This window comes from Theropithecus gelada, chromosome 6 (assembly GCF_003255815.1).
Source record: "Theropithecus gelada isolate Dixy chromosome 6, Tgel_1.0, whole genome shotgun sequence".
Taxonomy (NCBI): domain Eukaryota; kingdom Metazoa; phylum Chordata; class Mammalia; order Primates; family Cercopithecidae; genus Theropithecus; species Theropithecus gelada.
This window is the reverse complement of record NC_037673.1, coordinates 34,508,010-34,535,288: the sequence shown is the minus strand read 5'-3', so window position 1 is coordinate 34,535,288 and position 27,279 is coordinate 34,508,010. Positions and strand designations below refer to the sequence as shown.

Here is a 27,279-nt window from a genome sequence, read left to right as displayed (position 1 = left end):
CGTATTTTTTACTGTATAATAACGTGTGACTAGTATGTCCTCTGGTTCATTTATATTCCTATTCATAATTACGGCCAATTCATCTGGTTCAGATAAGAAGAAAGTAGAGCACATTCAGAAGTCTCAGGATAAGAGATCAGATGATACGAAACTGGCTAGTATTCCCCCTGAAGAGATCAAGAAGGGGAGCGGGGACAATTATGAGGAATTAGTGATAGAAATTAGCAAGAAATGGAAACGTATGAAGGTAAAGAAAAAAATATATCTCTAAATGGAAAAGAAAAAAATTTAAGTTTCAAATGCTTATTTTTAAGTCAATAACACAGAAGAAACCTGATCATCAATACTATCCATGAAGCTATCAGAAAAGACTTTGCCATTAAGGATTTTAGTGTTTTAGAGCTGATCTATAATTGAAAATTTGTTCATTTCATTAATCTGAAGATTCGAGGATATGCAGAAAGCAATAACTTCATTGTACAGAAAGTATACATTTCAAGCCAGTGAGTTTAGAATTACTTTCAAGACCAATTAAAAGAACTGACTAATCCATCCTAAAAATGGACTTAATACTGATCAATGTACACGACTGTTCTAATACTCAGTTATAACACTTCTTCATATTTCTTTTGTGTTAATATTCATCATTGCTATAGAACAGATGGTATAAGCCTCAGCTCTATCACAAAATCTTTCATTAACAAAGTTTTTCTCCATTGAATCACGGGAAAAAAAGAAGAAAAACGTCTGAAAATAGTGAAGAAAAAACCCAATGAAGAATAACACATCTCTTGTTAAATAGTATAAATTCTGTACCATCTGCTACCTTGTTCCGTCATACTTTACAGCTGTCACTGTGCCTAGGGAGGACATGCCATGTAAACTAATTTGCTTCCACCTCCACAATTCAAATCAGAGCAAAAAACTGAACAATATACCTTACTGGTAAACCAGTAAAATATCAAATTAAATCAAGTAAAATCATGAAGAGATACTATTCTTGAAACACAACTACAAATGTTCAATTAGTTTCTACCTATCATTGCTCTTGAGAAAAAAACACAATAATCCATAATCAGTTATTTAAAAATAATTTTTAAAATCGGATCCAGTGTCATGTGGAAAAATGATCTGTGATGCTTTTTAAAAGATCTGAGTTTTTCATATATTGTGAAGGATTAACAAAATACAAAAGCATTAAGTAAAAGTAATGTGAAATTCACAAAATAAAGCAGAAAGGAGCACTTCTGTGTTAAAATAATGTAATTCTCCCTGTACATTTCTGTCCACATGAGCCAACAAACATCAAGAATACACACTTTACAGTATTTACCTGTTTTAAGACATTCAAGTCAATTCAGATGGCAAAAGTAGAATTCAATCACTAGTGAAATGTTTTAAAAATATATATTAAACCAAAAAAATGTTTTTACAAGATAAAAAATAATCTTCCACAATGTAATTAATTGCAGATCATTGAAATTTTAACTCTTTAGATGATTTCAGTTCAGTTTTTTGGTTTCAAGATCTAGAGACAGTCAAACAAAAGCACAGGCAGAATCTCTATCTGTTTTTACGTTTCTCTTTCTTGCTTCGACTACTTGTTGCACTGTTTAAAGATGATGATGAAGGTGCTCTTGCATGACCTGTGGCCTTTAGATGGTCAAAAAGTTTATTCCGGGATGGAAATTCACTATGGCAGGTTGTACAGCTGATAAGAACATCACTCTGAGAAGGGCAAAAATCATAAATAAAAGTAAGCATCATCACTTAAAAGTAGTGTTTTAGGTTTTAATGTCAAGATTAAGCATCAAACAATTGTAAAATAAAGATGTTTTAACAGAGTGGACAGCTAATACACAGGTCCAACAAAGGCAGATGTTCTTGGAGGTTAAATCCCACTAATCAACACAATTAACTTTAAGGGTCCTGAGACTTTCAATAGCATGTACCCCATGGACTAGAACGGAGGAAGAGTTTATGCTTCACAATTAATCTCCAGACCTTGACACATGTAATTCTTACCACCAAGGCTTTAGATTGAAAAGTAATAGAAAGCAACAGTAACTGTCCTGGTACAGTCGAGCATTTCCAATGTGCTTCTTTTTATTTTAATGAAAAAAAAGATACATTATATATACAAATTCTACCTTTATCAAACAAAACTGTTGATGGATCCACGTCTTTGCAGGTTCTTTGGGGAATGGCTCACCAAATACACATTTCCTTCTTTAGATCATTATATTGCTTAAACAGCAAGATATGCTAAAGAGATACGAATATGATTTTGACCTACCATTGCCTGTGGTTCAGCAGGTACTCTGACAGGTTTTTTCATATCTTTGGTTTTCTTTCCTTTGGGTTTAGGAACACTGGAAAATAAATAATTCAGCATAATAAAAAAAAAATACTCCTTTTAATCATCATTATTTGAGTGCTCTAAAGAACACTCAAAAAAGTGAAATGCACTTTAAAGGTTAATTTATTAATTTTAAAGCCAATTTAAATGATTTTTACATTCAAATAAACAGCTTTAAAAAGCAACTTCAGAAATCAAATTGAATATCAAATTTGGCATAAAAATTAAGGAATTTACTTAAAACAGTTGAAACAAAGTTAAAACAAGGTTCTTAAAATATTTCTGAATGTTTTATACAGTGTTTTCATAAAAAGCAAAGCACTGCCATGCGCAATGGCTCACACCTGTAATCCCAGCACTTTGGGAGGCCAAGGTGGGGAGATCACTTGAGGTCAGGAGCTTAAGACCGGCTTGGCCAACATGGTGAAACCTCCGTCTCTACTAAAAATACAAAAAATTAGCTGGGCGTGGTGGCAGGCACCTGTAATCCCAGTTCCTTGGAAGGAGGAGCAGGAGAATCACTTGAACCCAGGAGGCAGAGACTGCAGTGAGCCAAGATTTTACCACTGCCTTCTACCCTGGGTGACAGAGCAAGACTCTGTTTCAGAAAAAAAAAAAGCACGAAGCACTCAATACTCCATTTAAAGAAGCAAACCATCTTCATAACCCAACAATAGTAATCATAAATGATCTGACATGAAGTGTGGTTCCCCAAAAACATTAACTTCTTTTTTTTGTTTGTTTTTTTGAGATGGAGTCTCACTCTGTTGCCCAGGCTCGAGTGCAGTGGTGTGATCTTGGCTCACTGCAACCTCTGCCTCCCGGGTTCAAGCAATTTTCCTGCCTGAGTCTCCTGAGTAGCTGGGACTACAGGCATGTGCCACCACATTCAGCTAATTTTTGTATTTTTTAGTAGAGACAGGGTTTTACCATATTGGCCAGGATGGTCTCAAACTCCTGACCTCGTGATCCACTGCCTCGGCTTCCCAAAGTGCTGGGATTATAGGCGTGAGCCACCGTGCCAGGCCTAATATTAACTTCTTGAATGTGATCCAGTCTAACAAACATTTCAATAGTTGCACAGAGAAATGAGTGAAACAAAGACTCTGTAATACATTTTTCATAAAATTAAATTTGCTCAATGTAAGGAATTTACTTTTATTTAAAAATGATGTCTTTTCTGTTATTCTGATGGTTTTTCCCCACCATATCATTTAGATCAGAAATGATGTCGCTGGGTTCCTCTTATTCTGCCTGAACTGCTGAACATTCCTCTACTCATCTCCTACATGAATTTCAATTGTCCTTAGGCATTTCATACCTTCCCTCATTTGTGCTAACCAAATTCATAGGGTAAAAATCTGGGTCCAACTATACTGTACAGAACAGACAGGATGGGTTATAATGAGTAAGTTATGATAATGCTTCCGGTTTATAGGCATACTATTCTTCAAGCAGAGGCCAATGGTCTGTGTTAAGTTAAATGGCCTATGCATTTAAAAGATGCAGATTAGGAGTGTAACATATTGTGTAGGATTCAGCCAGCTTTGAAAACATCAAGAAAAGGATACAATGGCATAAAAGGCAACAAATAATACATACTAATTTTCAAACTATCATCACAGATATGACACTAATATGTCTAACAAATTTAGGATAATATTCCTGGCAAACATCACTTATATTATGAAAGACAGTTACATCTCTGAAACTGATATCTAAGACCTTTATTTTTTAAAAATACTACACACACACACACACACACAATTTTTTTAAAAAACCTGTCTCAGTAGGTGGCCAGTGTCCACACCACTCCAGAGAAGCAGCAGAGGAGTCCAGCATAAAGGCCCTGGATCCAGGGGACAGGAGTAGTGTGGGGAGGGTGGTGGGTATAATGTATCTATCTTAGCCCTACCATTCTGCAGCTGTGAAGAAGTCACTTGAATTCTCTGAATCCTTTTCTCACATCAGTGAAATGAGAGAGCTGAACTATATCAGTGGTTGCCCAAGTCTGAGAACCTTCTTCCTCCCCAGACCAATTCTCATGTAGAAGTAACATGGAGGCTGGGCATGGTGGCTCACACCTGTAATCCCAGCACTTTGGTAGGCCGAGGCAGGCAGATCACAAGGTCAGGAGTTTGAGACCAGCCTGGGTAACATGGTGAAACCCTGTCTCTACTAAAATACAAAAAAAAAGCCAGGCGTGGCGGTGCATGACTGTAGTCCCAGCTACTCGGGAGGCTGAGGCAGGAGAATTGCTTGAACCCAGGAGGCAGAGATTGCAGTGAGTTGAGATCGTGCCACTGTACTCCAGCCTGGGTGACAGAGCAAGACTTCATCTCCGGAAAAAAAAAAAAGAAGTAACATGGAAAAGTGAAAAATTTTAGTTTTAGATGAAGAAGGGGTTCAGAGGCCCACAGCCCCACCTCTTGGCCCACTCTTGCGCCCATCCCACAGGACACACAGGCTCCGTGGAGCCAGATGATCTGGGTGCCTTCAAGTCGTCAGACAGATGGAATGAAGTGTCAGCCTTTCTACTCAACAGCTTTTGTCTTTGGACAATTAACCTGAAATTCAGTTTCCCCATTAGCAGAAAGGGAACAAACACCTGGTGTCAGAGTGAAATAAATATGAATTTCCCCTTCTAGGCTTCTACTCTCCAAAGTTCTTCAAAGCTTCAACATGACCAGTTTGTGTAGTTCTTTATATACTTTCTTCTATAGCCAGAGCCATATCATGGGCCTGAGCACATCTGTTTCCTCCTTCCTTAAACCCCTAAGTGCCTTAAACCCCAAAGTACACACACTCCCCCACCCCATCACTGTTGCTCCAGTGTTAGCATTTTTACCTCATGCTCCCACTTTGCTCTGTCACTTTAATTCTTTTCAGGGTTCTGTAATGACAGAAACCTGAAGCTCCTCACTATCAGATCTTTCCTCAAGAAATAAGAAATGATTCTCTGTTCTAGAGGAACCGAGGAGGATGGGGAAAAGAAAGTCAGACAAGAGGAGGAAGGAGAGGACAGGACAGGCTACCTCCCTTGAGTGAGACCTCCTCCTAGGCCACACCATGGCCTTGTGCAGCACCAAGAGTCCAGGGCTCCTCTAAGCAGGAAAGGCCCCAGCTGCTGCCATGCATCCTCACAATATGGTGGGGCCCAACACAAGCTGCTGTCATGAGCATGGAGATTTGGTTAGTAACACTCCAGGGACGCAGCAGGAGTCTTGTTCTCATGTGAGTGTCAAGGGTTAATGATCCACGACAAAATCAGCACCACAGCAGGATAAGGGAAACAAGAACTGGATCAAAGTGACATCTTTCTGATTTTGGCCATGCTGCTAAGATGTGTGTGGGCACATTCCTCTAGCATCCTCTTCTCAATGCTCTTCATCTGTATACATATGTGTGTGTATCTACATGCAGGTATGTACAGATACATCTAAATTACTCGGTCAGTCATGGGAAAGAAGATTTTATTTGATATATGAAAAGCTATATCCGGCCGGGCGCGGTGGCTCAAGCCTGTAATCCCAGCACTTTGGGAGGCCGAGGCGGGCGGATCACGAGGTCAGGAGATCGAGACCATCCTGGCTAACATGGTGAAACCCCGTCTCTACTAAAAATACAAAAAACTAGCCGGGCGTGGTGGCGGGCGCCTGTAGTCCCAGCTACTCGGAGGCTGAGGCAGGAGAATGGCCTGAACCTGGGAGGCGGAGCTTGCAGTGAGCCGAGATCGCGCCACTGCACTCCAGCCTGGGTGACACAGCGCGAGACTCCGTCTCAAAAAAAAAAAAAGAAAAGCTATATCCTTACTATCAATATTCGGTAATTTACAAATGATATGCAACTTTGACTTACCTTTTAGTTTCACTTTTTGGATCATCACATGGTTTAATGATCTCTGTGACACTGACATTTTCCTGGGGACTATCTTCCAATTCTTTGGTACTGTCTTGATTTAAGTTAGTATCTTCTGGATCAAGCTTTACTCCTTCTCCAGTTCCATTTACATTGAAATTGTCATCATAATTCTAGGTAATAAAACGTATGTGCCATTACAAAATAAATCTACTACTACTACTTTTTTATGTTATGTTGCCAAATAGTTATATACTTTCGGGAAATAAAAAGGGGAAGCAGGTAAGTTAAGAACATGGATGCTCATTACAGAGATAGTAAATTAGCGGAAATCTGAAAACAATCCAAATGTTCAAAAAGTGAAAGGCTGAATATATGAAGAAAAATTCTCAAGTGCTTAAGTATCATGTTTCCAAAGATATTCAATTATGTGAAAAAATACAACATATTAGCAAAAGCAGAAGAGAGAAAATTGTAATCACAATTTAATTATTAAGTAATCTCTACAGGTAAAATTGAGGATGATATTTTTCCATATTTCCAAATGATAAGCAATGGGCAACTATTTTTCTACAGTCACAAACAACGGCAACAACAAACAGGCATTATAGAAGAAAGACACCGGGCAAACCTATCCTAAGTGTACCTGTCTGTTTTCAAGCAAAATTTTGGCACATTTGTGCTCGCTCTCTCCACCTCTTCTCTCTCCCAACACACACTTTTTCCCCCAAACCATCTGAAAGTGAGCTTGCAGGCAGATATGAATCTTTGCCAGGTACATCCTAAGAATCAAAACATTCTCTGGCACAATACGCACGCTCAAGAATCTAATGCTGATATTATCTGTTACACAACCCACATTCAAATTTACCAATTAATCCTTTTCCCCTATTGGGACATACAGGATACGGGGTGTAATCAGGGATCACATGTTGCATTTAGTTGTCAGGTATCTTTAATGTCCTTTATTTTAGAACAGTTCCCCCACTTTTTTGTTTTGTCTTTCATGGTGTTGACAATTTGATGTTTTGTAGAGTGTCCCATAATTTGGCTTTGTTTGGTTGTTTCCAAATGATCAGATTCAGGTTAAACATTTCTAGCATAATACTATAATCCCAGGAGGCAAAATGCGTTTGTCACATTTTTCAGTGATATTAATAAGTTTGATCATTTGGTTGGGGTGGTATTGCCAGATTTTTCAACTATAAAGTACATTTTCCCTTTTTTAATTAATAAGTAATCTTTAGAGCATGATGCTGAGACTATGTAAATATCCTGTCCCCATAACCATTTACTGAATATACTTGGCATCTATTGACGATTCTTGCCTGAAACATTTATATACTGGTGGATGTAGAAGAGTGATTTTCTCCCTCTATTACTTCTGTCATTTGCACTTGTACTAATTAATATTCTCCTGTAATAATAAAGCTTTCCCATTTCCTTTCTCCAACTCCCACTCTTTTTTTTTGAGACAGAGTCTTGCTCTGTTGCCCAGGCTGGAGTGCAGTGGCAGGATCTCAGCTCACTGCAACCTCAGCCTCCAGGGTTCCAACGACTCTCCTGCCTCAGGCTCCACAGCTGGGATTACAGGCGCGTGGCACCATGTCCAGCTAATTTTTGTGTTTTTAGTAGAGATGGGGTTTCACTATGTTAACCAAGCTGATCTCGAACTCCTGACTTTGTGAACCACCCGCCTTTGCCTCCCAAAGTGCTGGGATTACAGGTGTGAGCCACCACGCCTGGCCAACTCTCACTCTTTTAAAAGTCAATATAGATACATAAATTTATTTTTAACAAATGCAATGTATGAAGATCTATTACCTTTATTCCTTTTGATGACTCAAATTTTCCCAAATTGGCAGGCCCCGCAAGCTGGATCTTGAGTATTTCTAATGTATCCCTATCAGTTTTTGAGCACTTCCTTAGTTTCTAGTATAAGATGCTCTAGGCTCATGTTCCACTTTCCCAGTCTCAGCCCTGAAATCAGCTACTTCTCCAAAGATCAAGCCTGTTTCCTTTTCATAGAAAAGGAAACTTAAAAACCAATACGTGTGCACTAGGTGTGCTCAATGCTAGGAGTGTCATTGCTTCTAGGTCCTCACAATGCACACTGCTCACACACTTACTTTCTTTAAATGATGGGCTCACACCAACATCTCCACTTCAATCCAACTCCACAGTATTCTTCTTCTCTTTCTCTCTATGTTTGTACTTCCCTCTTCCCACAAAAAGAATATGGTTCCCAGTAACAATTTATTCATTTAATTCCTTTTTTTGGGGGGGGTCAAGGGTCAAATAATTTAATTTTTTTGAGATGTCAATACAACCTACATTGTGAACAAATTCAATTTCTATAAAAATCCCAATAGCACAGGATTTTTTTACAGACCTATTGTTTAAAATTTTTAAATTTGATTATGAACTATAACTAGCCAAGCACTCATGAAAAAGAGGAGGCATTATACTTCCTGATTTCAAAACATATTAAAATCTACAATAACAAAAACAATGTGGTTCTGACACAAAGACAGATAAACAGATAACAGAACAGAATAGAGCACAGAAATGAACTCTTCTGTACATGATTAAATAATCTTCCACAAAGTTGCCATGAGCACACAATAGAGAAAAGATAATCACTTCAAAAAAAAATGTTGAAAACTACATATCTACACTGATAAAGCTGGATCCTCTCCTTGAATCACATACAAAAAATATTTTAAATAAAATACTTACACATAAGAAATAACTAACAAATCTCTTAGAAAAAATATAGGGGAAAGAAATGACATGGGTCTTGGCATCATTTTCTTAGACACAACATTAAATATAGATCAACAAAGAACAGAAAAATTTAACTACATAATACTTCAAATTTTCTGCATATCAAAAAAAAAAATTCAGTAGTGACAATGCCTCCTATGAAATTGGTGAAAATATTATTCATTTACTTTCAAAAATACCACACCAATACCACCCAAAAAATACCAAATTCAGGACTTACTTTTTTGGCAGTTAATTTTATCTTTCCACTATATCCCATGGAACGTATTCAGTCAGAGTACTATGTTTGAGTTACCTGAATTAAATTTTCTTTCCTGTCAGTCAGGGTCATTTGTTTCTATTTACATTCAGTTTTAATTTGGGAGTGTTTTCCTGTACAATCCTTGTTGTTTACGGAATTTTTCTGGCCATACGGAAAACTTTCCCAATCTCAAGTTTCAAGATACTCATTATTTGCTGCCATCTGCTCTTAAATCTATCAGTACACGTCTCCACACTGCCCTTCCCTTCAAAAAGATCTTAGAAAATATCAGGAAAAGTGCTACATCAAGCTAGGTCTGAACTTGCTACAATCAGGAATCATAAACGAGGAATGCTATTAAAGGAATATAGCTTTTGTGAGAAACAATGGGGTGTTCATTTGAAGCATTTTCACCAGTAATAAAATACTAATATATGTGTTTATGGTTGCAATCAATAGAATCTATGCTCCATTAATCAAGGTAATACAGGCTCAGGTTAAACATAAATCTCTCTCCATTTATTTTTTCCTTACTGTAGTGGTACTGACATACACAAACGTTAAACATAAATCTCTCTCCATTTATTTTTTCCTTACTGTAGTGGTACTGACATACACAAAAGAAAGAGAAAGTGTTCCAAACTAATAATTATAAGGTGTTTGGATGGATGATGGTAGGCATCAATTTATAAAAAGAACACATATTTGCTATGTGGTTTTATAACTGAAGCAAAAAGTTCCAAATTACAATTTTAAGTGATTAACTCATGTGTCATGTATCATTTTTGGAATAGGAAACTGATTTTTAAAAGACTATCAAATATATTATTATAACCATTTGGATAAATAAGCCAAATCTAAAGTTTTATTAAAAAGCATTAATGTGTTTTATTAAAAATATTTAATACTTAATGTAAGTTAATATAACTAGATTATACTAAAATGGCATAAAACCAAATATCCATATTTTTGTAGGTGTAACAACATAATATCATTTTATTTAAAAATAGTCCTTAAGATAATGAATTTGGACTTCAGCTGTGAAATATTTAAATTACTTAAAACTTCTGAAAAACAGAAACATTTTTTCAAGACTCATAATCATTACAAGTTTCTTTTTTTTTTTTTTTTTTTTTTTTTTTTTTTTTTTTTTTTTTTTTTTTGAGACGGAGTCTCGCTCTGTCACCCAGGCTGGAGTGCAGTGGCCGGATCTCAGCTCACTGCAAGCTCCGCCTCCCGGGTTCCCGCCATTCTCCTGCCTCAGCCTCCCGAGTAGCTGGGACTACAGGCGCCTGCCACCTCGCCCGGCTAATTTTTTATTTTTATTTTTTAGTAGAGACGGGGTTTCACCGTGTTAGCCAGGATGGTCTCGATCTCCTGACCTCGTGATCCGCCCGTCTCGGCCTCCCAAAGTGCTGGGATTACAGGCTTGAGCCACCGCGCCCGGCCTATCATTACAAGTTTCTAACCAAATGTTCCTTTTGCAATGTTTATGTTGCTTGCAGAAATAAACTTAGATAAAAAAATGACCAATCCCAGATTTTCCTATTTCAAGACTTTAATTGTTATCTTGACTTAAAAGCCCTTCTGTGAGACGTATTCATATTTTTAATACTGAAAATTCAGCTAATTCATAACAGGGGAATTCTACATGCATACCTGTTAAACACACTAGCAGTCATAATTAAGTTAGTTATTACATACATACAAGGGAGGGAAGCACTAAAAAAGGAAAATATTTCCAATTCCTTTTAATGAAGCTTACAACCAACATAAAATTATGAAGTGTAAGTCTCTCTCCTTAATACAGATGACACTGAATAAATAAGAGCGCTGCGACTTTACAGTTGGCATTTAATATTAACAAAACCTTTCTAACATACCTGTGCTGGTTTCTGTTTCTTTTTCTTCTGTTTTTTAGAAAGCCTAAGAGCAAATATAAATCGAAATGTCAAATACTTGACTCTGTGAAGATTAAGTGGAAAAAAAAAAAAAGTTGAAACACTAGTGATAAAGTAGTAAAATAGAAGTAAAAGATTAAAAATATTTAATATCATAAAGCATTAAAAGGAAAATAAAGTATTCACATTGTCATTTTAGAGAATAACAAAAGTCTGTAGTTCAATGGATAGTAATTAGCATATCAATTGCCATGTATAAAAACTGCTTTTAATATAGCGATAATATGTTCTATAAATATTATAGTTGACATTCTGTTTGTATCCACTTCAACACTATAAAGTTCCATGAACTGGAAACTATGGAGACAATATTAGCATAACTGAGTAACTTTCTTGGGATAAAACAGACTTTAAGGCCGGGCGCGGTAGCTAACGCCTGTAACCCCAGCACTCTGGGAGGCCGAGGTAGGTGGATCACCTGAGATCAGGAGTTCAAGACGAGCCTGGCCAACGTGGTGAAACCCTGTCTCAACTAAAAATACAAAAATTAGCTGGGCGTACTGGTGTGTGCCTGTAGTCCCAGCTACTTGGGAGGCTGAGGGAGGAGAATCACTTGAACCCACGAGTTGGAGGTTGCACTGAGCTGAGATTGGGCCACTGCACTCCAGCCTGGGCGACAGAGCAATTCTACAACTAAAAAAAACAAAAAACAAAAAAAAAACCTTTAAATGCAATCTCTGAATGTGATAAGTATTTCTAGTGACATTTAATATTTAGAAGTACTTTTGTTTTGGTGCATCTTCCATTTCTTCCTCAGAATTGTCATCTAATGGACTTTCATCAATCTGAGGTCTTGAAAAATTTTCTTCCTCCTCCTCCAGCTGTTGTTTTAGCAAGGCCACCATTTCCCGATGCTTCTTTGACTTCTCGTGATTTTTCATGCTGAAAGAGCAATCTGACATGAGCAGCTGCACTAAAATTAGTTCAGGTGTCCAGATAATGTTGCTGGATAACTGCAACCAAGATAAAATTTGCTTTTTTCCCCACTAAGCAAAACGTTTATGATTTTTATTTACTTTTTTTCTTTTTTTTATTTGTTCATGATTTTATACAGAGAAACAGAACGTGTCAGGATTCCTCTGGTAGTAAGCACACTGGAAGCTCGTGGCCATGCTCTTTCTTCTAGTACCACAGCTTCCCCTGTCTTTCTCTGTCCTTTTATCTACATACATTTTCTTCCTTTCTGGGGATGGGGGAATGTTGGCAGGGGGAGGTTTGGCCAAATTCTCTATTTATTATTTTGATTTTTCAGTTCTTAAAGCTTCCTTCATTGTTTCCTTTTAATTGCTAAGTATTTGCTAAGTGTTTTTACATTCCAGGCCATCCCACAGACTTGGAGGGATCACTGGGAAATTAGAAAACACACATTCTAATGTTAAAAGGAAGAGGACCCTGGACTAGAGAAATGGTGGTGGGAGGGCTTGAAATACAAGAGCAGTTTACTGCTTCTTGCTTTTTCACCAGCTGCTTTTCACCTTCTCAGGAGAGGTCTCCTTCCTCACTCTCACCACCGTAATGTAAGTTTAGACACATCTCTACCCCTCTGTTCAAAACCCTGCTGGCAATGTCTGACTTAGCACACCTACAGGCAGCTAACAAGCATTCCACAAAACAGAGTTGACAACATAAGCTACAAGAGTTATATCAACTAAAAAGGAGGAACCTTTGCCAACTATCTACTTCCTCTCATCTGTTTAGGCTTTTGGTATTATAGTTTTAGTTGCTATTTTTCTTTCCCACTAAAATTCTCCCTGAGACCAAGCTGCCCTGGAGATAGATACTGGAAGATCTTGTGTCTGAAAGTAAGTCCTCCAAAAAAGATAGAGGCACATGTCAAAAGGACACAAAAACTGGCTTGAAGGAATGCTCACTAACCAATTCTGGAAAAATTTGAGCAAGAAAAGGTCGGTAATGAATTATACAACACTGAAAAAAATTCATAAATTCAAACTGATAACAGACACATTTTTCATGGATAAAAGGGAAGGCTCCAGTTTACAGCAAAAGGCCAAGTACTAACAGATAAAAACTGGAGGGGGCACTGGCACTGGAAAAGCATCATTTTGCAACCATCATAAAAAAGACTGATGTGGCCGGGCGTGGTGGCTCACGCCTGTAGTCGCAGCACTTTGGGAGGCTGAGGTGAGTAGATCACGAGGTCAGGAGATCAAGACCATCCTGGCTAACATGGTGAAACCCTGTCTCTACTGAAAATACGAAAAATTAGCCGGGCGTGCTGGAGGGCGCCTGTAGTCGCAGCTACTCGGGAGGCTGAGGCAGGAGAATGGCGTGAACCCGGGAGGTGGAGCTTGCAGTGAGCCAAGATCGTGCCACTGCACTCAAGTCCGGGTGACAGAGAGAGACTCTGCCTCAAAAAAAAAAATACTGATGCAAGCTAAAACCATCAACAGATGCCAAAGTTATAAGGAAAACTTTTATGAGAAGCATGATATCTGCATAGTTTTAAAGTGTCTCCTCACAGATTAAACATGTTACAAGGGAAAGCTTGTTGCAAGGGAAAAAATACTAACTCTATAGTAAAATTAGTAGTATAGTAGTAAGATTAGATGACACCTTGATTGGGTGATGAAAATTATCATGACAAATGAGGGGCAGAAGGACTTTACCTGTCTCCAGCTATGAATCCCTGAGAGTACAACACGCTTGTGCAGCGTCCCACCTGGGGCTGCATAACCTGAATCTAATCATGAGGAAATGCACAAACCCAAATGAGAAGAATTCTATGAAAAAAGTATTTTAAAGAAACAGTATACTTCTAAAATGTAAACAGCATAAAAGACAAGACAAGCTATTCCAGATTACAATCTTAGACTGCATTCTGTATTGAAGTGGAGAAAATTCTATATTAAGAAACAACTGATTGGCAAAATTGGAATACATCAGATAGGTAATAAATCAGATAAAAATACCATATCAATGTTAATAATTACTTTTATTTCATCACTGTAGCATGATTACATCAGAGAATAACCTTACCCTTTTTTCTTATTTTGAGACAGAGTTTCACTCTTGTTGCCCAGGCTGGAGTGCAATGGCACGATCTTGGCTCACCACAACCTCTGCCTCCCGGGTTCAAGTGATTCTACTGCCTCAGCCTCCTGAGTAGCTGGGATTACAGGCATGTGTCACCATGCCCAGCTAATTTTGTAGTGTTAGTAGAGACGGGGTTTCTCCATATTGATCAGGCTGGTCTCAAACTCTGAACCTCTGGTGATCTGCCCACCTCAGCCTCCCAAAGTGCTGGGATTACAGGCATGAGCCACTGCGCCTGGCGGGAATAACCTTATTCTTAAGATACAGTGAAGTATTTAAAGTATTTAGAGAACACTATATATGTAAGTTACTTTCAAATTATTCAGAAAAAAACTGTGTGTGTGAGAATGTGTAGAGAGAAAGGACATGCAAATGGTGCAAAATGTTAGTAACAGGTCAATCAGACACACTGTATTCTCTTCTTGCAATTTACTTTTAAGTGTGTCATTATTTCCAAATTAAAAAAAAAAATTCAAATCTCCTTCATCGTTGACCTTTTTCTTGCTTGTTTCTAATTTTTCTGCCCCTTCCCCTTCCCTTACTACTCTGTTATTTCTCCCTGAGGTCATATGGTAATACCATTTATGACTCTCACAGCCCCATTCTCATCCTTTGGCCTCCTTTCTCTCTGACTGCCCATTTTGCTTCTTTTCCCTTGCTGATTCTACTTTCATTTTCTCCCATGTTCTTTCCTCCCTCCTTTATAATAATGGTATCCTTTTTAACACTTCTCTCTTCATCATTGTCCCCCTAAGATAAAGGGCTTCCACTTCAGCAAAGATACTCTGGGCCGGACAAGTTTCAAGTCCCTATACTGGCAGCATCAGCCTGCATGTGACAGTGATGGTGGGAAGCGAGTCTGACACCAACAATGGAGGGAGATAATTAGACATGGTCTAGACTTTTTGCCCATGTGACTGTGTCTTCTTTGCCAAAACAAGCAACATTTCTTTCTGGAGACAGTGCATGTGTTTTAAAAGCAGCTCTTATGTAGGAATACTGGGATGAGTGAGAATCAGTACAACAGGTTTAACAGCAGGGACAAATACCTCTTCCTCCCCTGCTGGAAAGGAATCCCCCAAGACAGTATGTGAGGCTAGTTATCAACTGCTACAAGCACATTCTCTTCAGAACTTTCAAAGTGTTACACTTCAACTCAAAAGAAAACACAAGGGAAGGGCGCTGTGGCGCATGCCTGTAACCCCAACACTCTGGGAGGCCGAAGCGAGTGGATCACCTGAAGCCAGGAGTTTGAGACCAGCCTGACCAACATGGTGAGACCCTGTCTCTACTAAAAATGCAAAAATTAGCCAGGCACGATGGCCTGCATCTGTAGTCCCAGCTACTCGGGAGCTTGAGGCAGGAGAATCGCTTGAATCAGGGAGGTGGAGGTTGCAGTGAGCTGAGATCGTGCCAGTGCACTCCAGCCTGGGCAAGAGTGGGACTCTGTCTCAAAAAAAAAAAAGAAAACACAAGTTCAAAGACACTAAACTTACTCCTTTTAGCTGGATGCAGTGGCTCACACTTGTAACCCTAGCACTTTGAAAGGCTGAGGCAGGTGGAGTGCTTGAGCCCAGGAGTTCAAGACCAACCTGGACAACAGGGCAAAACCCCATCCTCACAGAAAATATTTAGGTTGGTGCAAAAGTAACTGCAGTTTTTGCTACTGAAAGTCATGGCAAAAACCACAGTTACTTTTGTACCAGCCTATTAAAAAAATTAGCTGGCTGTGGTGGCAGGTGCCTGTAGCCCTCGACACTCAGGAGGCTGACATGGGAGGATGATCTGAGTCCAAGAGGTCAAGGCTGCGGTGAGTCATGATTGTGCCACTGCACTCCAGCTTTGGTGACAGAGTGAGACCCTGTCTCAAAATAATAAAATAAAATTAAATAAATAAACTTACGCCTTTTCTGTCTTGAACGATTTGTCACATGCTGGGCAGTAGAGGTCATCATAGAGCTCAGCGTCCTCAGCCTCATCACTGTTTTTACCTATAAGAGGGAAGCCTATAGTAAGAAACCTTTCTGATCAGAGCACAAATCTAAAATATGCTGACAAATTTCATCTCTTTGGTAAGGATCTATACTCGTACATAAATTAGAAATTAAATTTTATTTCTTTACCAAAAAAAAAAAAAAAAAAAATGCTATCAGGATTTGAGTTAGCTTTTTAAAAGAAGCACCGTACTATAAGGAAAGGCTTCCAAATAAAGCACCTTACCTTTCAAGTTCTTTTCCTAAGTCCACTTAAAAGAAGATTTAAAACATCCTTAAAGTCTTGGATGTGAGCTAAGTTTAAAAAATTAAATCCCACTTTAATAGATCTACCATGAAGCAGTTTTTTCAACAAAGGTCTTTCCTTAGTTTACCTCTTGAGCAAGGTTTGGTCCAAACACATTTACAACTCTGACTTACTCTTAAATACTTAATAAACTTAGTTTATAACATTCCATCACTATAAGACGGATAGGCCATAAGTTAACATATTACATGTAAAGTTTCACATTATAAACTTTTACATTTTTGGCTTTATTACAACTGAGTAATTACTATCAGTATAGTCCACAAAAACTAAGTGACTAAAAAGCTCAACTAAAATTATTTTCACAAACCCATATTCTATTTTTGAAGAAACAAACAGGTAAACTGTCATTTGGGATTTATTACGGGACCAATAAATATCTCAAGGTATCTCTTCCATGTACATGTTGCTTATTTATAAGTGATGTCAGTATGATTCTGAAGGACTATCTCATTGAAATCATAAATGATCAAAATATACCCTATCTAGTGTTAATGTTTAATATACGGTGTTAACTTTCCATTATGGTATTGTAGACTTTCAATATATCGTATATGTGAAATTTTAATTAATCAAATAGTTAACAATACTGGATTTGAAGCAAAAACTCTGGATCTAAAAATGGTCATACGTTCTCAGGCACATCTCATAGCTTCTCAGAGTCCTAGTTTCCACAACGGCAAAATAGAGACAATTCCATGAGCAAAACCTCCATGTAAGGGGGATTGTGTGAGGATCCAGTGAGATCTTGGATGTGAAAGGACGCTATAAATTGTAAAACTCGATGTAAATTAGGCCATCTCACATTTATAGAGTGCTTTTTAATTTTCAAAGTACGTTCACAAGTATTACTTCTGATTCATTAATAAAACACTTCCTAGTCATTTTGAATAAATAAAAGTTTATCATTTTATCATTTGGGCTACTAATCTGAAAAATCACATTTGTAGATAAGGTAAAATTGGGTCAATTTTATAGAGACAGTGGGGAAAATACAGCTATTCTCAAAAATGCCCTATCCTTGCCTTTTAAGGAAGTCAAATACCTGTGCTCTAATGATAGCGGCAAAGAAAACAACATTTTGGCACACGAAGAGGAGCCCCTCTATAAAGTCACAAGGGAGAGGAAGAATTTATACACAACACATAGATTCTCATGCAATATCAGCTTTTCTAGAAATAGTTACTATTAAAACTTGACCTACCACTTAATTTTTTCTTTAATAGTCACACTTGTAAACATGGCCATTTGTCATGTTACACAGCTAGAAGTACACACTGTATAAAAACAACATTACCATCCTCCCCATCTTTGAGTTCATGTTCTTCCATTTCGTTTTCATCCGACCCATCTCCAAACTCCTTCTCGTACCGTGCCTCCATCTCCTGGAGCTCCTTCTCCAAATTCGCCATAGTCATCCAGCTCTGTTCTCTGTACTGCTCCGCCAGTCTGGACACATACAGCACAGTCTCATAGCAACAAGCACGCCTCTGCATGGTTTATACTTACTACTTAGGTTTAAAATCCATTCCCCCTAGAGAGCTTGCTCCCAACCTATCCATGCTTACAAACTTAAAAGCTGTGCTTAGTTAAAACCAAGGCAAAGTCACTTAAACCTGTTACCTGTTACATGGTTGATTTTAATTGCTCCAGCAGTAGATAATAGGTTTTGAAACACGTAACTCAGCAACTTATTAAAAATCTTCAGACGATTTTAAGTCGTGTAGGTAAAGTGTTAATTTTCAAAAGATGAGGGTGGGATGAGTTAGGATTCTTAAGAAGTGAGTAATTTTTAAAAGAATGCTATAATGCTCTGGACAGAATGCTTTTACAGTAACTTTTTAATAACAAAACTTTAGAGGAACTAAAATGAACAGAGTATCTCAGAGTACACTGACCAAAAGGCAGTACTGCACGGTGGCTAAAGCAGGAAAGCGTGGAGTCAGAATTCTCAGGTTCAATTCCTCTACCATTTACTGGCTCTGTGATCTTAGGCCTGTCTGCCTTGTTTCCTTGAAAGAACAAGGAGGATAAGTTACTTCACAGCATTGCTGTGAGGAAGGCACTTAGAACACAGCCTTGCATAGAGGAAGAATAAAATTAACGTTAGTTATTAATTAAAATTATTAAATTTTACAAGAGTCTAAAGGATCTCTCAAATGTAAAGGGTCTCTGAAGGAAAACATGTAATTCAAATAAAAACTTTAGGCCAGGCACTGTAGCTCATGCCTATAATTCCAGCACTTTGGGAGGCTGAGGCGGGCAGATCACCCAAGGCCAGGAGTAGGAGACCAGCCTGGCCAACAGGGTGAAACCTCGTCACTACTAAAAACACAAAAATTAGCTGGGTGTGGCGGCATATTAAGCCTGTAATCTCAGCTACTTGGTAGGCTGAGACAGCAGAACCCCTTGAACCTGGAGGCAGAGGTTGCAGTGAGCCGAGATCGTGCCACTGCACTCTAGACTGAGCAACAGAGCGAGACTCTGTCCCAAAAATAATAATAATAATAATAATTTTTATACAGTAGATGAAAAAACACTATCCAATGCCACAATTTTAAAAAGAACAAAAAGCAGGACAAAGCCAGGCTGATGACTGAACCCATCATGAACATGTCAGGTACCGCTGGTGCTGCCTCTGTCCCCCACCGATACTGAGAAGAGGGCCCCGCGCATGCTACGCACTTGGCCTGCTTTAGCTTCTGCTGCCGCCTCATCTCTTCGGCTTTCCTTGCCTTCTCTGCATTCTGTTCTTCCACAAGTTTTCGATGAGCCTGCACTCTTTTATCTCTTTTACGAATGAAAGCTACCAGCTGACGGACAAGCTCATTCTTCTCTTTCCTTGCTTTGTCCCGAACCTTTTTGTTTTCTTTTTCCATGGCTCGTTTTTCCCAGCGGTTTGAAGCTTGTCGTGTATCATATTCTTCCTTCCATGCAAAATTCTTTTGAGTGCAGAAACTCTGCCAATAAGCGTAGAAAGGATGGACTACCTAGCGACAAAGAAAACAGATTAACTTCTGGGCTTTTAAATTTTTTTTTAGAAAAGCAGTAAATATTAGTGATGCAAAACATCTTTTAGCTTTCTTTTTTCACATATATAACACTTCTATTAATCACTGGAGAAGACAGTACTTCTAAGGCTTTCGAGAATAAATCACTCTTCAAAATAAACCTAATGAGAAAATAAAAATAGCCTTACTAATCACTGGATGGGACTATGGTGATTAGTAAATAATCAGTAAATAATTAGTAAATTAAAAGGGAAAAGTAGGCATGGTGGCTCACACCTGTAATCCCAGTACTTTGGGAGGCTGAGGTGGGTGATCACCTGAGGTCAGGAGTTTGAAACCAGCCTGGCCAACACGACGAAACCCCGTCTCTACTAAAAATACAAAAATTAGCCGAGCATTGGTGGTGGGAGCCTGTAATCCCAGCTACGTGGGAGACTGAGGCAGGAGAATCGCTTGAACCTGGGAGGCTGAGGTTGCAGTGAGCTGAGATGGTGCCACTGCACTCCAGCCTGAGCGACAGGAGTGAAACGCCATCTCAAACAAAATAAATAAGTAAATAAAATAAAAATAAAAATAAAAAATAAAAAAGGAAAAGTAGAGGGAAGGTTGCAAGAGATCCAAAAGCTACTTCAGAAAGGAAGAGAGACAAAGAGAGGTCATGGGATAGGTCCGAGAACTAGAACCAATTGTTTTAAAATGAGGAAATGGGAAGCTGGGAGCTGTGGCTCATGACTGTAATCCCAATCTTTTGGGAGGTCAAGGAGGGAGGCCAGGAGTTCAAGATCAGCCTGGGAAACTTAGCAAGACCCCATCTCTACAAAAAAATTTACAAATTAGCTAGATGTCATGGCGTACATTTGTGTTCCCCAGCTACTCAGGAGGCTGAGGCAGGAGGATCAGGAGTTTGAGGCTGTTGTGAGATATGATCATACCACTGCACTACAGCCTGGGTGACAGAGTGAGACCATCTCAAAAAATTAAATTAAATTTAAAAATGGCACAGTGATAAATACTAATTATAGAACACAATGTATTTTTCTTTTACCGTATCATAGTCACTCTGGGAGTCTCCAAAAGTTGGGAAATCATCAACCTCTTCCTCTAACACAGATTCTAGTTCTTCCTTGGCAATCATTTCAAAAACATTACGATACACCGTGTAAAAGCCCTAAAAAAACAGTAACAAAAACAAATTCTTAACACTTTCACAGCCTAATCACAGAATAAGATTTTAAAATACAAAATGAAAAATTTTAATGTTGAAGAATTTTGGGACAAAGTTCAGTCCCTGAAAGTACATTTAGATTTCAACTGGAGGTTTTTATACACTGACAGTTTAAACATGAAGGTAATGCAGCTTCAGTTTTCAAAATGAACACTGCTTCACTTTCTATTACAGAATAGTTTTAAGAACTCTCTTGGTATGTGAGTCTTAGTACTTGACAAGAAATTAAGGGTGAGTTCATTTATCTTACCTTTTCATCATCTCCATAACCAGAATAACAGGTAACGGTGAAATAGCGTAGCAAATCTAAGCTGTCATCTTGATATTCGCCATCAAGCCCACCTTTAAGTAGGGCCTCTCTATGATTATCATACCTGAAAAACAAAAATTAGCATCATCAGTGAAGGCTGAATAAGTAAGAATTCAAAAGGATTTCTTGCTCCTTTTGAATATTATTACTGTACATTTTTGGTTGTGGATATGTCCAATCCATAACCAAAAACTTTTAAGGAAATATTAACATGAAAAGAGTTCATAATCTTTCACAGAACTGTTAATTTTAACTAGGCCTGCAACTTCTGATACATTATACAATGCTAGCCCACATGAACAGGGGAATTTAAAAAGCCAAGGAATTTCCATGACTGTCTCTGAGTCCTGTACTTCCACAGGAAAGAAACACAAAACAGGACATAGGAAATCTGGCCCACAGAATCATTACACATCTGTGATTTGGAAATTTACCAAGATGCACCAGAATAAGACTCTTCCTATATTTAGGTCAACTTAATCTAGGAGCTTCACACACATACAATTACTTCTCATAACTCTGTAAAGGCAGTTGTTATCTCCATTTGATATAAGAGGAAATGGAAGTCAGTGATATTACGTAATTTGTCATCCTTGATCATAAAACCAGTAACCAGCAAGGTCAGAATTCAGAAGCAGGTCTCCTACATTGGGAAGACCAGCTCCTAGCCACTACGTGGTACTGCTTCCAGGTAAAAAGACAGTTACTAGGCAAGAGCTTTCAATAAAAAGACAAAGGAATCCCAAGGATCAGAAAACAACCCAAGATCTTGAGAAGAGACTAAGCAAAAGGAAGTCAGGAAAGAATTTCGAAGTTCTGAGAGGAAGGCAAAAGCAATTCCAAGACCAGATCTCCAAATTCCTTGGTAGAGAAATGTTCAGGATCCTCTCTCTGATTTTCTTATAAAACACAATTTTATAAGAATTTTCTTTACAGACTTTTTTTCTTGACAGCCACCTGTGCTGTACACTGTTTAACAGAAAGATGATTTGCACAGTAGCTCTTTGTAAGAGCAGAATCTTGCACAGTTATGTCAAAGCTTACAACCTATTTCCTTGTGGCAAAAAGTTAATTGAGAATCTGAAAACTGAGAACTTCAAACATAGTAATTTTCATCTGGAAATTATTTTAAATGATCAGACCATCATTAGTAATATCTGTCACAGATGCAGAAACTTAATTCAATTTATTCATATAAAGTAGCTTTGAGGATTACCATTCTTGTATTAAAACACTGTATTGGCCGGGCACAGTGGCTCACACCTGTAATCCTAGCACTTGGGAGGTCAAGGCAGGTGGATTGCTTGAGGTCATGAGTTTGAGACCAGCCTGGCCAACATGGTGAAACCCCATCCCCACTAAAAAAACGATACAGGTGTGTGATGGCACACACCTGTAGTCCCAGCTACTCAGGAGGCTGAAGCAGGAGAATCGCTTGAACCTGGGAAGCGGAGGTTGCAGTCAGCTGAGATTGCGCCACTGCACTCCAGCCTGGGTGACACAGCAAAACTCCGTCTCAAAAAAAAAAGAAAACATTCTTCCTGTCTGATACCAGTAAATCTGTCATACACCAAAGGGTATTTAATGAGAAGTCACCTAAAGTATCAAAATTAAAATGATAAAATATCACCAAACTTTCTGTTTCACCCCCTATGAAATCAGATAATTGGAGCAATCATTTCCAAGGTTCCTTCTGACCCAAACATTAGATTTTATGTGATGACTAGGTGACAGATGTTTCAGGACACATCAAAAACCATTTAATGTACTAAATTTGAAAAAAAAGCCACCTATATTGACAATTGCTCCCAATATCATAAACTAGGATGGGAAGGACAGCGTGATGCTCACCATGCTCTTTCCTGAGGGTCACTCAACACATCATATGCTGCCTGGATTAATTTAAATTGTTCAGCTGCTTCTGCGGCATTATCCAGATTTTTATCTGTTAAAGTAACAGAAATTTAGTCAATCAAAAACGTAGAGGACAGAATCTAAATAACACCTCTTTCATCAGAAATGCCATAAACAGATGAGAAGTGCACAAAACAAAGACAACTAGATCAAAGCAGAGAGACCCCGTATAACAGTCAATAATCAAGATTTGTTAAAAGTATCAACCTAAGTAGAAATTTCGGGCTTTTCCCTAAGCTTTGGTACATCACTAAACAGTCAACTGGGCCGGCGTGATGGCTCATGCCTACTGTAATCCCAGCACTTTAGGAGGCCAAGGCGGGTGGATTACTTGAGGTCAGGAGTTCGAGACCAGTCTGGTGTTCAACATGGTGAAACCCCGTTTCTACTAAAAATACAAAAGATTCACCCAGCGTGGTGGTGCACGCCTGTAGTCCCAGCTACTCGGGAGGCTGAAGTGGGAGAATCACTTGAACCCAGAAGGCAGAGGTTGCAGTGAGCCTAGATTGCACCACTGTGCTCCAGCATTGGTGTCAGAGCGAGACTCCATCTCTAAAACAGAATAAAATAAAATAAAATAAAGCAAAACAAAACAAAATAAAAGTAAAATAAGTCAACTGGATATCCACAAATGGAAAATCCTGAGTAGTATAAATTTTACTTTTAAAAGGAGTAAAATAAATAAAATCAGTTCTAGAAAGGCTTGTTTTGTGCTAGATTACATTTAGTGCTCACATTGTTTTTTTTCTTTCTCATCAATGTATATCAAAAGAAATCTCATACAGTTTTAAAAATATACACTAATTAGTTATTATTTCCTTAGCTGTGCTTCCCGAACCATGGAATTCAGAAAGCGTCCTTGCCTCAGGGTGGTAGCCAGCTTGCAAGACAGCACCCTGCCTCCTGGCATTCACACCTTGTGCAGTCCCTTCTGTGTCAGCAAGGTTAGTCTGTGTGACCATCAGGAGATGGCAGAAGTAATGGTACCTCACTTCCGAGATGAGGTTATAAACGACTGCAGTTTCTACCTTGGGCTTTCCCTCTCTCTTGATCACTCTGGGAGCGGCCAGCTGCCATAGCATGAGCAACTCAGGCTGCCTATGGAGAAGCTCATGGGATGAAGGAGGTTCCAGCCAACAGCCAGCAGGGCACTGAGGCCTGCCGCAACCACATGAGTTGGTGGTTGGTGAGCTGGAAGCAGGTCCTTTCAGACAATGAGAGAAAGCCAAAATCATCTAGCCAAGCCGCTCCCAGATTCTGATCTTTAGAAACTGTGGGAGTCCATATAGTGAATATACGCTTGCTGTTTTTGTTGTTTGTTGTCTTAAGCCCTGAGGTACTGGTAATTTGTTACATAGTAATAGACAACTAATACATTCAGAAAGTAAAATATTTTGAATTGACTATGGAGCACACTAAAGTTCTTCTTTTTTTTTTTTTTTTTTTTGTTTTTTGAGGCGGGGTCTCGCTCTATCACCAGGCTGGAGTACAGCGAAGCGATCTCGGCTCAGCTCTGCCTCCTGGGTTCAAGCTATTCTCCTGCCTCAACCTCCCAAGTAGCTGGGACACTACAGGTGCGCACATTTAATTTTTGTGTTTTTAGTAGAGACGGGGTTTCACCATGTTGGCCAGGATGGTGTGATCCGCCCACCTCAGCCTCCCAAAGTGCTGGGATTACAGGCATGAGTCACCGCGCCTGGCCAGAGCACACTAAAGTTCTTTAAGCTACAGCTCAATACTACCCTTCCCAAGAAGTTATAAGAAAACATGACAGTAATGTATTATCTACAAATAGTTTTGCAGCCATAGACCACGGCTCTTCAGGGCTTCCTGCTGCCCATTCTCAGTTACCATCACACTGATGCCATAAATTATGATGATATTTAGAGAAGATAATTGCATTCAGTTCCTAACAGGTTTGGTTTCACAGGAGTTAACTGATATTTTAGTCATATTTGCATGCTTCTTCCTTGCACTGATTTCTAATTAATCACCAAATCTGGTCATTTTTCCTTCCCAACATCTCCTCCCCTTGGGCTTTCCCCCTCCCTCTGACCCCGAGCCTGGCCTGGGCCCTTACCCAACTGTCCACTGCGGACTCTCCCTAACTTCTGTCTCCAGCCCTCTTCAATCCACTCAGTTGCCTTCATAGTACCCTCCCATGGCAGCTTAATAAAACCAGCCACAACTTTCCCTTATTTAGCGAAGCAAATTTCACAGTCCTTGGCCTAATATTCAAGATTACAAGAAATACAATCTGATTTCAAACTACTCTTGTATTCAAGAAATACAATCTGATTTAAAATCACTCTTCAGAAAATTATATACGCTTTTGGTCGCAGCATTCTCTACTTCATTTACCCTTTCCCACCTAGAAAGTCAAGGAATTCCGAACTTCCTTCTAATTCCTAACTTGATGTCTAACAGTAACAACCCAAACTCTAAGAACACACTTCTACACTAACCACTAACCCAAACTCTAAGAATATACTTCTATACTATTTTTACATTTATTAATTTTGGTTGTTTCTTCTGACTGTCTGCTATGATGAACATCAGTTCATTTACTTCTGCTCTAATATATTTATAATCACATTTTTTTCATGCCTCTGTTGGTAAACCTAACTTGAAGTAACAGACCCACACCTCTCTCTCCCATTCTATCAACCATAGCCATTCCCTTTTGACTTTGGATCCCTGGCCTTTCCTTCCACTCCTCTCCTAATCCTTATTTTTCAGACCTGCAATAAACACCATCTTCAGCCAAACTGTCCCCTGGAACATCTTTTGTCCTCCACCATGCTATCCTCCATACTGTTGAGCTCACTTTTCCAAACTGCATTCCTCTAGGATCCAGTCCAAACTCCTCTGAGAAGGGGAAGACTCAATACAAAGTAACTCCCTCCCTGAATTCCTGGAGCATATATTAGTTGTTCTATTAATCTAATCACCAATTATGTATGTTGCGATTTTTTTTAGAGGGCAGTTGTATTTAACTTTTCGTTTGTGTAAAGCAGAAAGTTGTTTTCCTAACAAGACTCTAAGATCCCTGTCTTAGCATTTCCAAATCTACTTAGTAGAGGGCAGTGACTTGCATATATTGGATACTCTGTAACCGTGTTTACTGATTAATGCAAATATGAAAGACTCTTCATATAAACTTCAAAAAGCTGAGCGTCAACTACTGTCTTAGTTTCCCAGCCTGGAAGATCAGATTACTTCATAAAAGTCACACAGGCCTGGATTATAGTCCAATGACACATCCAGAGGAAGGATACTTCTAAGTAAACATACAAACTTTACTAGGGAAGCCACCTGATTAAAACTCTTCCTCGGCAGAATCATGTCCAAAGTGAAGTACAGGGTCTGCTTAATCAGCCTATTAAAATAAAAAAAAAGCGAAAAAAGTGCATTCCTATTTAAAAGATATTTTACTAGCTCTCGTCTCTTAACTTCTTAACTAAGAAACGAAAGGAGCCATACATCAGGTTGAAGTATCTGGGATACCCGGACGAAGTGGTGGGCAGACGAGGAAAAACACCGAGAGGCTGCGCTTCAAGGGACGCAGGGAAGGGCAAGCCTGGGGCAGGTCCGAGTTCCGAGTCCCCGACTGCTCCCTCGTGGTGTCTGCGACCTGGCAGCAGGAGCAGGTGAGGTCGCTGGACTTCAGTTTTTCCCCTACAGTGGCGATGCGGGACCGGGGTCGCGGGTATGAGGAGATGGGGTGTGAGCCGGGGGGCGCCTGGGCGGAGCGCTGCGCCCACCGAGGCGGGCGGGGCAGCGCCGGGCACCGGCCGGGCCGGGCAAGAAGCTCCTAGGCCGCCAGGTCGCTCTCTGCTGCCTCCGCGGAGTCCGACCCGGGGAAGGGACAGTCGGGGAGGGCCGGGCTTGTCCGAGGGCCCGCGGCGGCTGCGGGTCAGGTACCTACCCGGGTGCCATTTCAGGGCCAGCTTCCGATAGGCCTTCTTCAGCTCCTCCTCGCTGGCGTCGCGCCGCACCCCCAGCGCCTCATAGTGACACTTCATCGCCCGATCGGGCTGGCGGCTGGCGCTGGGGCCCGGGACGGGGTCGGGGCCCGGGCCCGAGCCCGGGCCGAAGCGGCGGCGGCGGCGGCGCTGGCAGTCTTCTCCGGCGGGAGCCCGCCGCCCGCACTGGGCCAGCCAGCGAGCGCGGCGGCGGCGACAGCGGCGGCGCTGAGGGTCAGTGAAGGCGCGCGGTGGCGGCAGACGACGCGGGATGCGGCACGCGGGAGCGCGGA

At 39.7% G+C, this 27,279-nt stretch overlaps 1 protein-coding gene across 2 annotated transcripts; it reads right to left on the bottom strand.

The window, feature by feature from the left end:
* Positions 1 to 1,078: 1,078 nt before the first annotated feature.
* Positions 1,079 to 27,279, bottom strand: DNAJC21 (DnaJ heat shock protein family (Hsp40) member C21). 2 transcript variants are annotated; one of them, XM_025389375.1, is made up of 12 exons: positions 26,950 to 27,279; positions 22,959 to 23,052; positions 21,048 to 21,171; positions 20,618 to 20,740; positions 19,247 to 19,551; positions 17,859 to 18,010; positions 16,164 to 16,251; positions 11,930 to 12,088; positions 11,129 to 11,210; positions 6,218 to 6,390; positions 2,297 to 2,372; positions 1,079 to 1,728 (listed from the first exon to the last, which is right to left on the bottom strand). In XM_025389375.1, exons 1-12 carry the CDS (start codon positions 27,044 to 27,046, stop codon positions 1,564 to 1,566), a joined length of 1,638 nt encoding a protein of 545 aa, XP_025245160.1. In that variant the 5' UTR covers positions 27,047 to 27,279; the 3' UTR covers positions 1,079 to 1,563. The 2 variants fall into 2 exon arrangements, with proteins under 2 accessions (XP_025245160.1, XP_025245161.1); XM_025389376.1 differs by having other exon boundaries at positions 11,129 to 11,171; positions 26,950 to 27,270.

Coding starts and splice junctions, on each gene's coding strand:
- DNAJC21 (XM_025389375.1), bottom strand. CDS start 27,046: ATGAAGTGTCACTATGAGGCGCTGGGGGTGCGGCGCGACGCCAGCGAG. Junction 12,089..16,163: donor TCGTTCAAGACAGAAAAGGC/GTAAGTTTATTT, acceptor TTGCTCTTTCAG/CATGAAAAATCACGAGAAGT. Junction 1,729..2,296: donor CTGCTGAACCACAGGCAATG/GTAGGTCAAAAT, acceptor TGCCCTTCTCAG/AGTGATGTTCTTATCAGCTG.